This window comes from Rattus rattus, chromosome 7 (genome assembly GCF_011064425.1).
Source record: "Rattus rattus isolate New Zealand chromosome 7, Rrattus_CSIRO_v1, whole genome shotgun sequence".
Taxonomy (NCBI): Eukaryota; Metazoa; Chordata; class Mammalia; order Rodentia; family Muridae; genus Rattus; species Rattus rattus.
The window spans coordinates 118,150,764-118,169,638 of NC_046160.1; the positions used below are offsets into that span (position 1 = coordinate 118,150,764).

The window sequence follows — 18,875 nt, forward strand, 5'->3', positions numbered from 1 at the left end:
GACATGGTGATATCACACATGGAAAGAGGTGAATATAGAAAAAGGAAGATGCCTATGGTCTCCTTGTAACCACACATTCCCCCAGGGTGCTAGCGTGGACAGAAAATAGGTTCTCCCTATGCATTCAGGTATTTGAGAGTTAATAGCATAACTTGGAAAGCCAAAATGCACCAGAGGGAAGTGATCAGTAAGGTGAAATGATACACGGAGGGCTGTACAGCTGGACCACGTCAGCCTCTGAGCTAATGTTTCAGCTAAGGACAGCAGGGTGGTGGTCAGGGTGACCTTCAGAGAAGAATGGCCACCCCTTCCCACACCCCTTTTTCAGAGATGGGAGCACACAGACTATGAAGTGTCTCCGCTTAAGGAAACCCTTAAGTGAGGTTAGTTCCTGGGCAGTGCCTCTCTGGCCCACAATCATGGTGAACAAAGCTACAAAGAAGAGAAACTGCTTAACTGTGTTAATGTCGGTCGGAGCTGCCACTGGGCTGAAGAGGAGAAACCTGCTGAGAGATCTGTTTAAGGTCCCATTTGACTCTAATAGATAGGCAGCCCGGGTTTGAGAGCTGCTGGGCTTGGGAAAGCCAGGTTTGGCTAAAACAGGAGAATGGGAGAGCAAGGCTGAGATTCTAAAGAAAACATGGGAAAGACTGTCAGGAAAAATGCCAGAAATGGGAAAAGGTTCCAAGGCCCAGGATGGGGAGCACAAGGCTTTATCCCGGAAAGGTTACCGTCTTGTCCATTCCGGTGACGGTGGCATGGCTTCAGCAAACTGCACAGACTTGACTAGCCCACTCCAGAGAGGGAGGCAAGGTGGACGCAGTTAATAACGTAGTTCCTGAGTCCACAGCTGACAGGATTCTCAAAGGTCTGTGTTCAATCAGTTTCACAATGCAGGCTGCATTTGACGTCGAGCAGTCTGTGGAGAATTCACGTGCGTCCCCCCGGCGACTTCATTTTCTTCTCTGGGCTTCAGGCTCATTTTCTTGTCTACCGCAATCAGCCCTTCTCCTCTGCCGTGCTGCTAGCTGATCCCATTCAACTTTGGTTTCAAAGGTTTCCATCCCAATAGCGGAAGGCCTGGACATGATTGCCACGTTGACAGACGATGCTACAATTGCCACCTGGAATAACCAAGGGCTACCCAGCGACAGGATGTCAACTGAAAATGCCACCATTCTAACTCACTGCGAGCGCTGGCCCCTGATGATCGATCCCCAGCAACAGGGAATTAAATGGATCAAGAATAAATACGGGCCTGACCTGAAAGTCACACACTTAGGCCAGAAAGGGTAGGTGGGTGTTACCTGCTAGGAAGTGGGTCTGATCGGATAAAGCCTTGACCTTTATACCACTCCACAGCATCACAATGTGGTCCCACTTGTTGGTTTTCTAGCTCATATTTCTTATAAAGCATTTCTGTTGAAAGGCATTCATGTTTGGCAGCATCCAATTAGTTGAAGGGGAAAACATATTGTATCTGAGATGGAAAATACATTAATTCCCTGGGCTAAGACCGGAAATGTGATGCACTCCTTCACTGGAGTGCTAGGTATATGGCGACATAAGAATTACGCCTATAGTCCAATGACGGTTACAGTCACAGCTCTGGATGGATTTGTTGCCTAGGGAGGATGCTATCATGGTTACGGGCTCCCTCACTGGATGCCTAATCTCCTAGACTAGCTTTATTGGTCATTTTTGTAAGCTGAGTCTGCTTAGGTGCCTTGTCTCTCTGTCCCGTAACAGTGAAGGTTCAGCAATAGACGCTCTGAGCTCTGGTTGGCCTTCATTCGGTGTTGACAGATTCTTTTGGACTCCTACCTTAAGCCCTTTCCTGCCCTTTCATACGTAGTGAGCTACAGAGTTTCTGCAGACCTTGCCAATCTCAAACATGACTTCGGTTAGGGAGAGATTGTTATCGGAGAGCATGACGTTAAGAAATAGTTTACCACTTTATGGGACTTAGGTATAGGAGCCAAGGGCTGTGAAGATGGCTGTCAGTAGTGCTTGCCCTGAAAGCATAAGGACTTGAGTTCAATCTGAGCAAAAGCAAGATATGGATTGAAATCCCAGCACTGGGAAGATGGAGTCATGCACATCGTGGGGGCTGCTGGCCAGCATCGAGTTCAGTCACCAACAACAAGGCAGACAGCTCCTGAGAGACAAGTTGGCCTTTGGCCTAACACACACACAGACACAGACACACACACACACACGAGAGAGAGAGACAGAGAGAGAGAGACAGAGAGACAGAGACAGAGACAGAGACACAGAGAGACAGAGAAACAGAGAGACAGAGACAGACAGAGACACACAGAGATAGAGAAACAAAGAGAGAGAGGCAGAGAGAGACTGAGAGAGTGGTTTAAAACTAAAAAATGTAATACCACAGTCATTTAGTTTTATTCTTTTTTAAAGAGTATTTATCTATTTTCTTTTTTAAAGAGTATTTATCTATTTTATGATTATGAGTGCTCTAATTGCATGTATGTCTACATGACAGAACAGGACATCAGACAGAAGAGGGCATTGGATCCCACGCTGGGAATTAAACTCAGGACCTCTGGAAGAGCAGCCAGAGCTAATCACTGAGCCACTCTCCAGCCTTAGCCTCGTTTGTTCTAAATAGGCCAATGGAGTGAATTTATATTTACAATACTTAGAGCCTTTGCAGTTATTTCAAACACTGATTGTTATTGGAAGCAATTGGTTTACATTGGACTACAAAACTTCTCTCAAAAATGGGGCCCCTGATTTCTGGTGTAATCCTACACATATAGTAGGAGAGGGGACCAAGCACTCTTTGATAAAAGCTTTCTTTATACTGTGCTATAAAGTTTCCTATAAGTTTGTTTAAAATAGCTACATAAGATACAACTTAATCATGATGATTTTTAACATTTTCCCGTGCCTCTTTAAACTGTCTTGCTTACTATCTCGATTCTGACCACACTTTCAGGTTTTTAAATGCCATTGAGACAGCCCTGGCCTTTGGTGATGTCATCCTAATTGAGAACCTCAAGGAGACAGTGGATCCAGTCCTGGGTCCTCTGCTTGGTAGGAACACCATTAAGAAAGGAAAGTACGTATTGTGTTGTTTGTTTCTTTAAGCTATGTCTTGTGCCAAATGAACTGCGCTATCTTTGCTTCTCAGCCTCATACACAGGCATCATCCACTGGCATCTACTTGGTGACATTTCTGAGCTCCATTCCATGACACCTATCTTACAGACACACCAACCTCAGACAACTGGAACTCACTCCTCATTCCTCTTGGCAAGCTCTCCCAGGGATTTACTTCCTGCATCATAGACTGAGAATAATCTGTCTGTCTGAGAAGAGTCCAGCACATCCAGTTCACACAGCTTACTCTAACTTCAGCAACTTGCAAAGCACACCACCTGTGTTTAGTTAGTATTTTCTCAAAATAGACTTTAAATGGTCAATTTTTTATCAGCATGTAGTAATATAGCATATAGTAATATAATAGCATCTAAAGAGTCATGTGACAACTCTTAGTTCATACAGATTACACACATGTGCACATCTTGGGGTCTGCTGGCCAGCATCAAGTTCAGTCACCAACAACAAAGCACACACACGTGCACGTGCGCATGCACACACACACACAGGCACATTAAACAAAAAGAGAGTTTATCTAGAGATCCCTGAGACCATACCCACACACCCAGTGTCAGGTTACCAACAAAGGGGACTGTATGCTGCCTAAGCCCCAGTCATACCTGTAACTGTCCAGGTGGCTTCATTCCCCTTGGGACATTACATGCCTAAAGATCCTCCTAGGGGCATCCAAACCACTTCAGGCGAGTCATTCTGTCACCTTTCTAAGCCAGTCAGAAGCAGGAGTTATATATTTAATCAGGCCTGCCTGGGGCAAGAGACTGGGCTGCTTTAGTGAAGAAGTCATCTCTGAGGATAGAGACATGGAGGAGCAAGTATGGGGTCTGAGTTTACATCCCACATAGAGCCAAGTGTGTGAGGTGGGAGACAGAGGAAGGAGGATTCACAGACTCTCGAAAGCAGGCTATCCTGGTGTTGCAGTAAGAATAACACTATGCCTGTCTCAAACGAGGTGGAAGGCAAGGGGGGGGGGCACCTGCCTCTGACCTCCGCATAGGCACCACCACAGAGTTGTGGACAGTTCCTCACTCACATACACACTCATGCAACTGTACAGACGAACACATAAGTCATCCCTGCACTGACTTCATTGAATAACTTTTTTCTTTCATTTTTTCTTGTTTTCTGCACTGAGGTAAAACGTCTCCAAACTCATTCTTCCTTGGTGTCTATCTCCTTTCGTGTCATTGAATTTCTCCTGGAAGTGGAAGTGGGCAGACGTAAGGGTGACTAACTCTTAGTCTCCAGTCAATTATTATGGTATTTACTATACAACTTCCCAAATAAATCAATTTAGAGTGACTGACAGCTTATAATTGTTTAATAAACCAAAATTTACCCAGACATGCATTTAGAAAAATCTAATAAGCCACCTGACAAACTGCAACTCCTAACACAAATATAATTGCAGCTTTGCGTGATGTGTTAAAAGTACAGTGTAGAATCTGGGATGCGCTAAGCTGAAATCCTTGTCATTAAGACGCTGGCTCTATTATGAAGACCTAAAATTTTTGTCAGTGAAATATGTATTCTTCGAGCCTTAACATCAGCTTGCAACAGCATAATTTATGTATAAAAATTGTGATGGTTCTCCATCACGTATGAGTTTGGGTAATCTGAAACTGCTCAGCACTGGTAAGTTTAAGACATGGCTTCTCCTGAAGCTGGGTGCAGTGGTGGTGTCTGGAGGATCCAGAGGTTTGAGGTTAGACACAAGATGTGCAGGGGTCATTACGTTTCTTCACAATGTCAGACCAGAACAACTTATTCTGAAGAAGTATCTAGACCTGTCACCAAGCCTGACAACTTAAGTTCCATCCCTAGCAACCTAGGGGGAGAGAGAGAGACAGAGACAGAGACATAGAGAGAGACAGAGACAGAAGAGACAAACAGAGACAAAGACAGAGGAGAGAGACAAAGATAGAGGAGAGAAACAGAGACAGAGACAGAAAGAGAGAGACAAAGACAGACAAAGAGACAGGTAGACAGACAGAGAGACAGAGAGAAACAGACACAGATTTAGACGGAGAGAGACAGAGACAGACAGACAGACATGGGGCGGGGGAGTAGTTAATTTCAGTCATGATTATCAATTGGGCATTACTGAGATCAAAAGTTATTTCCAGTCCTCTGTCAAGTAAATAATCAGAGCTTAATCAGATTTTGGCTAACTGGTAAACAGCACAGTCACAGGGAGTTGTAGATTAGCCACCATAGTGGGTGATTCAGGGAAATGACATCCAGTCAAAAGAGCAGAGAGTACCTTTTCTTCATATGAGAAAGACAGGGAACAAGAAAGCCTAGCTAGGTTGTCTTGGATGTTATTTGACATAGACGGTTCCATGTGGAAAGACTCAGTTTCTTCTCTCTCCATCTTCCTTCTCTTCCATCTCTCCCTCCACACATCCTTCCTTCCTTCCCTTCCTATCTCTCCCTCCACACTTCCTTTCTTCCTTCCTTCCTTCTCCAGTTTTTAAAAATAATGTATTCTTTTTATTGGTGTTTTGCCTGTGCAAGCATGTCAGATTCCCAGGAACTAGAATTACAGACAGGTGTGAGTTGCCATGGGGGTGCCAGGAACCCTGGGTCCTCTGGAAGAACAGCCAGTTCTCCTAACCACGGAGTCATCTCTCGAGCCCCCTTCCTCAGTTATTTGAATCAGATCTTTTATATCCCTAGCTGGTCTCATACTCTGTGTATAGCCTGAGATGACCTTGGACTCCTGACACCACCGTCGCCACCTCCTAAGCACGGGGATTGCAGGCTTGTACTGCCACACCTGTGCTCCTTAATAAACTCTTCCAGATGAGCTGATACTGATTTCTATTAGTGCTACGTATATAATCGAATATAATCGAATAAGAATATTACTCTTCTACCTTTTGGGGTTGTTTTCTTCTTAAATCTTGGATATTTTGGGATAAGGGTAGCATGCATGTGCCATGGTGTCCTGTAGTGGTCAGAGGAGTTTTGCAGAAGGCTATCGTCTCTTTGTTGTTTTGGTGTCTGGTTTTGGGTGTTTGTTTTGATTTGATTCAAATCTGGAGGGGAACAAAAAGATCAAAGAACACAGTATATTGTCATGAGCGCACTTTGCCAGAAACAGGTGGTCACGATGTCAGAATTTATGGAAAAGCAGTGAATTGACAAGATTTAGAAGCTTCCATGACATTGATAGCTTGGATGAGATGAATGCAGGTGACTTTATCCGAGTCTTACTTACTAATACTGTCATTTCACACAGCACACACAGTAAATATATCTGTATTCATACCCATGAGATTCTGAACAAACACAAGTTTAAAAGGCTGCAGCAGAGTCCCAGAGGTTTCAAAAGTGGCTGAGAGACTGTACCGATGAGATAAGGGACCAGACCCTGTGGGAGGGGCTGCCGAGGGGCCGGCTGGAAACAGGGCTGAGAGTGAAGCTGTAGATTTCAGCCTCATGAAAGGCCAAACTGGGTCCAGAGCAGGAAACTGGTTAGAAACAGGAAGCAACAGTCCATGGCCAGGTCCTGAGAGGCAAACAGTCAGGCGGGCAGTTGAGTAAGGCGTCCTCACCCTGTTACTTACGTACCAGGTACCAGATGGTAGGTTGCCTTGGGGCTGTGCCATCACCATGTTATTTGCCCATCTTTTTGCCAGGGGTTCGGGTGAGGGAGTTACACCTCTCCTTAGTCTGGTATGTTCAATAAGCTATCAGATGCGGTTTTCCTGGTGTAATTTTAATATACCCGTGTGCCCCTACATTCTCTTTACAGCCCAACAAATTTAAAGGATTCTTTCCCCAGTCTGCATCGGATGCTACCAGACAGTCCTAGTTTCTGAGGCTACCCAGGGGCTGTGTTCAATCTTCTCAAAGTGGAGTCAAAAGCTGCTTGTGTAATGGAGTCTCCTAGGGCAAAGCACAGCCTGAAAAAATCACTGCTTTATACAATATGGACAGACTTACCGTAGGCCATAGCCTGACCTCAGCATGCATATTATTTAATTATTAATGGATATTATTGACTTTGACTGCTTAACTAATAACGCTAGGAATAATACATGGCTGGTTGTGAGCATTGACTGGCTGACCCTCAGCTCCTGAGGTAGGACATTGTCTTTTGGTGTCAGGAATGTGAACTAACCACAGATTAAGCTGTGAGGCGACCAGCGAAAGTTTGGGGATAGGGGGTATCTCTATGTTCCTTGATACTTTCATCATTCCCAGGAGAAATAAGTTTGAGGGTTTTTTTTTTTAAACTTTTAGTACTTAATGCTGATACTGTTGTGTTAATAACAGGATAAAAGGATAAAGGGGGTGGGAATTATGTTCTATGGAGGTCTGGGGAAAGGGATGCCTCAGCGGGCCCATGCTGGGCCTGAAGGTTCAGCCACACCATATAGAATAGAGTTTATTCAGGGATGGGGAGGGAGTTAGGAGGTAGTAGTGCAGAGAGAGAGAGGGAGGGGGGGGAAGAAGGAAGAGGAAGAGGAGGAGGAGGAGGAGGGAGGAGGAGAGGCGGGCCATGAGCATGTGGAGAGAATAGGAGAGGGGAATGGTGAGAGAAGGGACAAAGAGGGGAGAGGGTAAGAGCAAGCCTAGTAAGAGAGAACAAGCAGAAGTAAGAGAGTGAGGAGGGGGCAAGCAGCCTCTTTTACAGTGTCAGGCAAACCTGGCTGTTGCCAGGTAACTGTGGGGTGGAGCATACCTGGCTATTGCCAGGTAACTGTGGGTGGGGCTTAGACAGAATGTTAACAGATACTACAAAATCGGGAGTGTATGAGCTGGAGATGTAACTCAGTGGTTAAGAGCACTATCTGCTCTTTCTGAGGACTCAATCCAATTCCCAGCACCCACGTGGCAGCTTACAAGTATCTGTAACCCCTTTTAAAAGCATGGCAGTCAGTGTGCATTTGCCATTTGCATTACTGGTGACTCCCCAAGCCACGTGGGCCCCTCCTTTCCTATTCTGCCTCCTCTTCCAAGAGCAGTCAGAAGTTTGCATTTCTCTGAACATCCCGTTATTTACGATAATATTCTCCTGTGTGTGTGTGTGATCACAAATGATACACTGCTTAGCTTTGTTTGATATGGGACTGTATAAAGAGTCCGCCACACCATCTGCAGTTTAAATGGGACTTGATTGTTTGATCCGATGCTTCATTCTAAGGTTTATTGACTGCTTTTGGCTCTTGAGTGTCCCTTTATTTCTTCTCCTTTATCTTCTTTTACAGTGCTGAAGACCTAGCTCAGGACCTGGTGTGTGTTAAGTAAACACTCTTCCACTGAGCTCCACACTGCCTTCCCATTTCACCATCACAGTGTGCAATTTTGCCGCTTTCCCCTGTATTAGTTGGAAGTTCTTATTGCCAAGCATTTATTTTATTTTTTTTATATTAGAAGCTACACAGCTCCAAATAATATAGATTGTCCCTGTATACATGTTATGAACATCACAACGCAAGGATCTTCCAAGTTTGCTCTCGGCAATGGAATAGTTGTGTTATGGAGTCTATGTATGTCAGTCTCAAAAGCTGATGCTATGGGTCTGGGGGAGATGTCTCAGTCAGGAAAGTGCTTGCTTGGCAAGTGTAAGGGCCTAAACTCAGTCTTTGGAACCCATGGAAGCCAGGTTTAGCAGCACATGCCCGCAATTCCAGTGCTGGGGAGGCCGAAGCAGAAGGATGGAGCTTGCTGGCTAGATCGTTGGTGAGCTCCAAGCTCAGTGAGAGACTTGGCTTCAAAAATAAGGTGGAAAGTTATTGAGGAAGAAGAGTTGATTTCAGGCCTCTACATGAGCACATCTATAAATGTTTATGAGAATGTATGCACACATGCACACACACGTGTGCACACACATGCATACACACCCATGCGCACACACATACACACACAGGCACACATGCACACAAACACAGATACAAGATAACACACAAAGGTACACGTGCACACACACACATACAAGATAACACACACAGAGGCACACACACACAAGATAACACACATAGGCACATATGCGCACACACATTCAAGATAACACACACACACACACACACACACACACACTATAACACACACAAAGCTATCACTTGGTTTTCCAAGCTTTCAATGCTTATTTTCTCTTTGCTAAAATATAATTATGATGTCTTTCAGAAAGCCAGGTTAGGGAAAAATCACTGTAGGTGTTTTTATAATAACAAAGACTCCCATAAGTAATACTCTTAACTACCTCTTCCTATGAGGGACCACACCCACCTTTTGCACTGTCTCTACTCTTACTTTGAAATGAAAAATCTGTAGGTGGCCTCTTTTTCCCAATGAGAGATTAAGAAGTACTTGGAACAGCAAAATCTTAATATTTTAGAGAGAGATCATAAATATCGGATGTATTTAAAGCAGAATAAATTCTTGTTCCTTCATTTAACTCACATTCTTTTTAAAATAAGGAACTTAAGAAAAAAACCTACATATACGGGAGCTTGAAGGAAATATGGAAACAGAATAGATGGGTAGAAGAACAAATTGTTTTTACTTGCTCAATTCAATAAAATGAAAAGTGAGAGAAAATGATGTAAGAGGAAGTAATAATGGGGGAAGGCAGGCGTGGCCTGTGCGGAGAGGTGTGGCCTTGTAATGCAAAGGACTGGAATGTGTGGCCAGTGCTTAGGTCCCTCCCAAATTCACTCACACTTGTAAATTTGCCAGTGGATCTTGCTTTCCAGAACATTTTCCTCAAGTGTGTCTGTTCCTCTCATTTCTGAATCAGTCTCTATGTTTTTCTTTGTAGTTCAAAGACAAGACGGTGTTAAAATTTAAAAAATGGGGCAGGAGAATTTATAAGTATCACAAAGCTATAATATCCCTTATCGATCCTTTGTCACAGTCCCTGGGAGCAGAAAGGACCGACCCTGTGCTTATCCTCCTGCTGAGAGCTCTGAAGCTCACAGAAGTTCTCAACTATTACGAATAGTGTTTGTATTTACTTTAGTCATTTATTTGGGAAGGGGCTTTTAAGAGCACTGTTAGTTTATTTTTTTTGGTAGTAATAAATTTATGTGCAGTGTCTGTGATAGATACAGTACAGTCCAAAAGTTGAAGTCCATTAAAAACCGGAATGTTGCGGAGTACGGAGTAATGAATACTAATTGCTCCTTTCATATCTGACAGCTCCCCGTAGGCCAATACATCAGCCTAGACTTTAATTTGGTTCGAGTAATGGTTTCGTCAATAGTGCATTAAATCTGTGTTTGAGAAGATATACAGTTGAACCTGACCCACGCTCCAGATACCTGCCATAAAGGGCCATAGGCTGACAACAGATGGGTAATTACTAATAATTAAATCCACCTAACTCCAGACAATCCTAATCTCACTTAAAATACATCCTAACGTATCAATCGACAGGAAACATGTCTGGGAAGATTTATCAACATGTATTTTTTTTTCCCAAAGCAAATTTACTGGCTTACATATTAGAGAAGTCGCTGAACTGTGAAGCATCTTGATAAAATTATATCTCTTTAATCCTTCAAATCCCCACAAGTATTGTGGAAGTCGGTTCTGAACTTTAATCTCGCCCAGAGCAACCTCACAGCAAGATGAATGTTTGTGTGTTTCTCTGGGATATAAATATTTTTTGAAGACAATTTTTACTTCTTCCTGCATTTGCTCCCCATATATTCTTTTAACAATAGTCTGTCTTAGAAAGAGACCCAATATTGGCCAACAGATGTATTACCTATCTGATATAAATTTCCATTTTACCAAAATAATACGGTAAAAAGGAGACAGCCTGTTGTTGACATTTGTTTTATAATGACTAGCTTTTCTCACAGTGGTGGTAACATTAATAAAAATCGCCTCATCAGCCAGTTTCCAGTTATTCAACGTTACGTTGGCTGTGGAATAATTATGTCATGTTTAACTGTAGGCCTGTCTGAAGGAGTCTTGAGTAAGACCCGCTTTGTGAATTCGTTCTTGCCCTCCAATTGTTGGACCCCAAAGGGAGCCCCCCACTCAAGTCTCGGGAGAGACGCGCACCCAGTAGGACACAGAGACCGACCTGCTGCAATCACATGAGGAAGTTTTATTGTAAGCAAGATGATATGAGAGCTCAGGCCAGCATGCTGGGGTCGAGACTCATACACCACACAGGGAGTAGAGGAGTTCGACCACGACCTGAATTTTCACAGAGCTTATAAAGGAAAAACCACAATTTAGGGGAGCAAGAGGGAGGGAGGAGGGAATTCCAAGACCATAAACAGCTCCACAGCTAGATCATATGCTAGTCATGTGCAACACCAGGCAACACACCTAGGGCTTTGTGACATTCTACAGGGTCATTAGAGCATTGTGGCCGGAGGCTATGGGTCATTGTGGCTGTTCCAGAAAACTTTTCATGCAAGAATGTTCCGGGAACCATTGTACAGCAGGGGAGGGTGAAAAGTTCAAGCTCTTACAGACCCCACTTCTTCTTTTGGGGTAGTTAGGCGGCTTATTATTAATTTTTTAATTCTTCATTCCCCACTTCTTCTTTTTATCGCTCTAATCCTAGAGCCACTGTTCATCCCATTGTAGCTCTTGGTACTGTTGTCGCAGGACCAGTACCTGAACAGCACTCACTCTTTCTTTTATAAAAAAGCCACCAGCCTATTGAGTATACATGGCCCGAAAGTAAGTAGAAGCATGAGAATTATAATGGGCCCAACTAAAGTAGAGAGGAGAGTGGTTAACCATGGGGACTTATTAAACCAACTTTTAAACCATCCCTGATGCGCTTCTCTGTCTGCCTTTTGTCTAACCTTTTTCTAAGTTTATTCATGGAGTCTTTAATTACTCCTGAATGGCAGTTCTGAATTCTCTATAAGCCTTGTATTGTAACAGCAGATGTCCTTGTGCTGCCCTTGCAGCACCTAGATAGCCTTAGCCCCAAGTAATTCTCAACTCCTTTTTTTGTGTCTTACTAAGTCGTTAGCATCAGGATTCCAATCTGGACACTATCTAAACCTGCACACCAAGGTCATGACTAGCTTTCAGAACTTCCTAACTTATATAGATTGTGGACCCTGAGGCACAGTCCCAAGAAGTGTTAGGAGTACTAACGTATGTAGCGTTACATCATTTGTAATGGAAATCAAGCCTATCCCACACCTATCTTGATAGAACCCAGGACAAACATGACTGAATTTCCCTCTAGGTCCCAGCTCTCAGCCCTAACAGCTAGTACACGGCTGGTGAGGGCTGAGAATTGACAGCTGTCAGGGTGGTCAGCAGCACCAGTCCTTTCCAGCGAGGCTCGAGTGTCTGGGCTCAGTGTAGCTGCAATCTCCGACCTGGAACTGATGGGATGTCTCTGGGGTCTCCGGGGCATAGGCTGCTGTCAGCTGTGAGCAGATTTCTTTCTGTATCACCTGTAGGTCTTTTAGCCTGGCACACAAATCATTATTACTATGACATGTTGGTTCAGTAACATCACCTAATACAGTCAGAGAAGCTGAGGCCCCATATCAAAGGGGGTAAGGCTGAATCTGGAAGGGGTATTTCTTGCTCTGAAGAGAGCAAAAGGGAAGGAGTATCACCCAGTCTGTGCCAGTCTCCATGGTTAATTTAATTTGGTCAGGGTCTCTTTTAAAATTTTATTTACTCTACCTGTCCTGAACTTTGAGGTCTGTAAATACAATGTAATTTCCAATTGACCTCTAAATACTTGGCCACACCCTGGCTTACCTTGGCAACGAAAGTAGGGCCGTTGTCTGACCAGATTACCTTGGGCATTCCAAATCAGGGGAAGATTTCTTCCAGTATCTTCTTGATGATTGCAGAGGCCGTCTCTTGTTTGGTGGGGAAAGCTTCTATCTGTTCCTGGAAAGGTATCTACAAGCACTAGGAAATACTTGATCATATTTTTTTCTGGTTTTTATCTCAGTGAAGTTCACTTCGGACTTTTCACTAAACTCTCTAGGTCTCTTTGCCCTGTTTGCTTGCTAAGCATTCACTACTGACATACCTTATATATTTTTTTTTTACTGTCTCTCTGGCTAAAATCTTAAAGTCTATTACATACACTTAACTACTTGGACAAACTTTTTATCTCCTAAATGAATCCATTTCTGTATTTGGCAAAGTGAGTCTTTTCTTTGTTCTCTGGGGAGTATAGCTTTCCCCTCAAGTGTGTCATTGTCTTTTTTTTTTTTTTTTTTTTCGTTTAAGCAATTTGAGCCTTTTCTTCTGTTTTACATTCTAAGTGAGGCCATCCCTTAGTCCAATCCCAGTTCCCAGTGGCTGTCTCTTGCAGGCCTGTAACCAGGATAGGCTCCTGCATAGCCATTTCCCGAGCCACTTTATCTGCTTTGTTACTGCCCCATGTCACTGAATCTCTTCCTTCCTGTTTTCCTGGGCAATGAATAGTACTCACAGTTGTTGGCTTCACCAGGGCATCCAAGAGATGGCAAAGGCATCTGCAGTGCTGATGTGCTGGGGGCGTAGAAGTTCAGCCATCCCAGATGACATCGTTTTGTCCACCATGGCAGCACCCACTTATCTCTGACCTTCATTCATGAAGAGAACTGTTCCCATCTGTGACAAGGTCCTCGGCTTTCAGAAGCGGTCAATCAGCCAGTCGCAGAGGTCTTTCCTCCACCCATGGGCTTCTGCCAGTGCTTGACACTCGTGCTGTGGTGGTTCCAGGTCCGGACTGGGCAGCAAGGTGACAGATTGTCCTCACCCGTGGAGAATCTAGTCCATGGCAGCTGACCAGTGGTCCCATCTTTTGGGACACTCTATTCAAAGGCAAACATCAGCCACTCTATCACAGTTTAAGTCCTGGATTGGGTGATAATTGTTAGTGCCCGGCTGGCAGGAGTGATATGTTCCAAGCAGAACAGCGCTAAGCCATTCATCTCCCAGCATCAGGTACTGGTGCACTGAGACAGGTCTTAAGCTCCACATATACAGTCTGTAGATATGCATACACATGGCCTCACCCAGCCGTTTCAGCCCACACAAGTCAATTTGGAGAGCAATTTTCTCATGAGCAAGGGATAGGGGCAGTCAGGGATGACCATGAACTAGTGGGTTACCCGGCCCACGCCAAGGTCCACTGTTCTTCGGGCAGTCCATAAGTATTGTTCGTTGCCAGTAGCCCCTTGCACTCAAGGTCTTTGGATATTGGCCCACTGGGGGGCATAGGAGCACAGAGCATTGGGTCCCTGTATCCACACTTCCCTTCTATCTCTGTACATAGCCAGCACTCTAGGACCAAGAAGCTCTCCAGTGGCCCCTCTTGTTCTTTCTTGGACAGTCCCTGACCCAGTGTCCTTTTTCTTTGCATTAGGCACACTGATCTTTAGCCAGGAATTCTCTTCTGTTGCCAGGTACTATCTTCCTAGGTTCCCTAACTACTGTGGCCAGTATATGTTTCCTTTCTCGTCTTTTTATCTCTCTTTAGCTCTCTTTTACTTCCTCTTCTTTTTGTCTCCTTTCTTCCCTAGCTTTCTGCTCTTTTTACCTTCTTTCTCTTTTAACCTTACTTTCTCTGTAACTTACACTAACTCTCAGCAACTTAACTTAACCCTTCAAGTTTCTGTAACATTCTCTTCATATCCTTTCCTTATCTTGGCCAGATTGGTGGGGCACTTTCCAGCCCCTCAGAGACCCACCCTTGGAGCCTGGCGGCAGACCTGGAGCACTCCCCTACCTTCAGGCGTCTGAAGAGAGCAGGCAGAAGTGAGGGCCTTCTATCCGTGTCTGGAACATTTTTTCTGGCCTCTAGTAGGATTCCGTCTTTCCTCAGTGGTAAAGAAGACCTGTAACAGCTACTAACAAGCATCTCAAATGGGATGGTGAGAAAACATAATGGATTCAAGAAGCCTGGTCAGGCCTGCAGGATTTTCTGAAAAGGAAGGGTGATTATTTTTCCAATTATATAGGTCAGCTGAGGAGAGAGGCCAATACTGCAAAGGGACTAGTTCATCGGGGCCCGGTGGTGGGCCATAAGCGCGGAGGGGCAAGGCAATCGTGAAGTCTCCCTCTGGGCTGCGGCCTCTCCGGCTCCGCGTCCCCGCCGCGGGCCCCTCCACCTCTTCCCTCTCGGCAGGTGCCGGGTCCGGGGGTGCAGATGGCCGCGGCAGAGGGTAAGGGGGAGGCTGTGGCTCTGTCCATGAAGGGTCCTCGATCTCAGGGTAGATCTTCGGGGGTGCCGAAGGGCCCGCCGACGGTTGGGTCTGCTTAGGTTTAGCTGCCGCAACTGCCACTGTCACTCCGGACCCTACGGTCCAGGGCGTAACCCAAGGTGGGGGATTCTGGACCAGGTCCTGCCAGACGGTGATATAGGGGATCTGGTCGGGATGTCCTCCTACTTCCTGAAAGATAATGCGCTTGACAGCGAAAATGAGAGACAGGTTAAAGGCTCCCTCTGGTGGCCATCCTACCTTAAAGGTCGGCCATTCAGATGAACAAAAAGTCTGCCAGGGTCCCTTTTTAACATCTACTGAAAAATTGTGAGCTCTAGTCCTTACTTCAGTCCAGTGATCCAAAGTCAAAGTCAAAGGAGTCGTTACTTTCTGTCCCATGTCGAGCTCGACAACACACACCACACACACGAACACAAACAAAAAAGACAACAGAAAACAAAACCGACGTCGACCTCGTGTCGACCAGAAGCACTGAAACTGATCGGCAGGTCCCAGACCTTGCCTAACAAATCGGTCGTCAAGGAGTAAAGTCTCCTCTGACCTACCAGAAGGGGTCCACCAGGCGCCCCTGGTCCTCCCCCGCTCCTCCTGGGACGCCTCCCAGGGGCTAACGGACGGTGGACACCTGGACACGCCTATCCTATCCACCCCGCCCTCCTTCCAGGAGTGCGGTCTCCCTGAGCGTCCATAAAACCGAAACTGCGATCGCACTCAGATTTCCAGACAGAACACAGACACAGCGCTGAGACAAAACAGAGAATCTTACCTCCAAGTGGGTCTTTGGACCCCTGGGTGGTCGCGCTGATCCCGGAGCCCCAAAAATGTTGGACCCCAAAGGGAGCCCCCACTCAAGTCTCGGGAGAGACGCTTTCCAGTAGGACACAGAGACCCACCTGCTGCAATCACATGAGGAAGTTTTATTGTAAGCAAGATGATATGAGAGCTCAGGCCAGCATGCTGGGGTCGAGACTCATACACCACACAGGGAGTAGAGGAGTTCGACCACGACCTGAATTTTCACAGAGCTTATAAAGGAAAAAACCACAATTTAGGGGGAGCAAGAGGGAGGGAGGAGGGGAATTCCAAGACCATAAACAGCTCACACAGCTAGATCATATGCTAGTCATGTGCAACACCAGGCAACACACCTAGGGCTTTGTGACATTCTACAGGGTCATTAGAGCATTGTGGCCGGAGGCTATGGGTCATTGTGGCTGTTCCAGAAAACTTTTCATGCAAGAATGTTCCGGGAACCATTGTACAGCAGGGGAGGGTGAAAAGTTCAAGCTCTTACAGACCCCACTTCTTCTTTTGGGGTAGTTAGGCGGCTTATTATTAATTTTTTAATTCTTCACAATAATTTAGCCTACAATATCCAATAATCAGCATCTAGTCTTTCCTACCCTACCTCTAATGTCAAAATAAGGTTTTTTATTGTCAGGAAAAACACTACAACACCTTTTCCATTCTGAACCTTAACCCAGGTTATAAAAGGAAACATAAAATGTCACAAAAGGGTCTCATGGGCATGACCCGATGTCACAGGATCTGGCTCTTAGATTTTATCTGAAAACTGTTAACAAACCCTGCTACAGATTTAAAAGAAACAGAACACTTTGGACTCTTTTTCAGAAGAGCGATCCTCCAAAACAGCGATTCCCTATCTTCCTCATGCTGTGACCCTTTAATACAGTTCCTCATGCTGTGTGACTTCAATTGCAAAATTACCTCCATTGCTACCTCATAACTCGTATGCAAATATTTTTGAGGATAGATGTTTCACAAAGGGGCCCCAACCCACAGGTTGAGAACCTCTGCTGTAAACCTACATTAATGAATTTAGAATCTCTAGTTTTGCTATAGTGTTTCAATATGGTAGGGGTGTGTGTGTGTGTGTGTGTGTGTGTGTGTGTGTGTGTGTGTGTGTGTGTGTGTGTGTGTGTGTGATTTTATTCCAGAGGAGGTAATTTTTTTTTAGATCGCCGCTTGCTTTTTGTTCTTCTATGTGGTGTTTCCTGGAGTCCTAAAACATCTTTTTTGTTTCACTTTGAAATTCCGATTGAAGTCATCTTTTACGTAGAGAGGTACACTGTATTTGTGCTCATTTGTGTGAAGGAGCGAGCAGATTAACTCATTTCTGCTCCTCCAGGGCCTTCATTCCTCACCTTCCGGGTTTGCCAGCTGTGAAGCTTTCAATCCAAAGCCTTTCCGGAAGAACTGGGTTTGACCAACGAGCACCGCCCTTCCTGCTGGGGTTGCTAAGTTACGGCTCCGCTCTCAGCACCACACACCTGAGCTTTTTGGCTACACTCTCAGCAGTAGCGGCAGGCACTCATTTTAAACAGCAGGGTGAACCGGAAGGCTTTTAGATGTCCATTGAACATTGATTTCTTCTCTGGAGTGTGCTTTTACTCTCAAGTAGTGGGGCTCTGTTATTTATTTACCATAAAACCTAACTTCTATCTTTACCTGAATTGTCCAAATTAGAAAGAGAACCAACTATAGAATGCTATACAATATCTTTAGGCAGTTTGTCCCCAAGCCTCAAATCCTACAAATCCTTTTGAACGAATCCATTTGCAGCCATTCCTAGTAAAGACATGGACGTGCCTCCGAAGCACAGCTCTACTGTAAAAGAATTATGCTCTGTTTTCTGTGTTTGGTATTGGAAGATTATATAAAAAATTAATGATATTTGCTTTGGTACACAGAATACTGGGTCACGTCAGAGATCTGTTAAAGTCTCTGTCATTCAGAACAGCTTCCTAGCTGTAACCATGCTGTCTGGAAAATGGCTCCAGTAAATGTAAGAAACTCCCTTGGTTTGCATATGTGCATCCCCGAGATCAGGGTTCCTCATTCTGCCAGGAATGGTGGTGAGCACTTTTAATGTCCTCACTTTCAGGCAGAGATTTGTTAGTTCTAGGCTAGCTCGGTCTACATAGTGAGTTCTAGACCAGCCAGGGATACACAGTGAGATCCTGTCTCTAAAAGAAAGGATGAGGAAAGGGGGAGTGGGGAGGAAGGAGGTATGGAGGGAGGCAGCAGGAGGGGAGACCTCCACACATTTGGTTAGAGTTTCTGCTGCTGCAAGAAAACACATGGCCAAAAAGCATATTGGGTAGGAAAGGGTTTATTTAGCTTACACTTCTATATGCTGTTTATCACCAAAGGAACTCACAGAGGGATGGAACCTGGAGGCAGGAGCTATCTGATGCAGAGGCCATGGAGAGATGCTGCTTACTGGCTTGCTCCCCATGCCTTGCACAGCCGGCTTTCTGATAGAACCCAGGACCACTGGCTCAAGCATGGCCCCACTTACCATGGGCTGGGCCCTCCCCCATCAATCTTCTAATTGAGAAAATGCCTACAACTGGATCTCATGGAGGCATTTCCTCAACTGAGATTCCTTCCTCTCTCATGACTCTAGCTTGTGTCAAATTGACACAAAACCAGCCAGTACATCCATGTTATTTTTTATTTATTTATTTTTACTCATTTAAACGGTTTTTTTAGGAGAAGAATTTTATTCAAAGATCAGGATGGACATGATTT

At 44.9% G+C, this 18,875-nt stretch overlaps 1 protein-coding gene across 1 annotated transcript in view; it reads left to right on the plus strand.

The window, feature by feature from the left end:
* Dnah11 (dynein axonemal heavy chain 11) overlaps positions 1-18,875 on the plus strand; it is a 298,504-nt gene that overhangs the window by 223,985 nt on the left and 55,644 nt on the right. The window contains exons 64-65 of the mRNA XM_032908348.1: positions 1,057-1,292; positions 2,963-3,085. Coding sequence (XP_032764239.1) covers positions 1,057-1,292; positions 2,963-3,085 — 359 coding nt within the window. The remainder of the gene's footprint in view (positions 1-1,056; positions 1,293-2,962; positions 3,086-18,875) is intronic.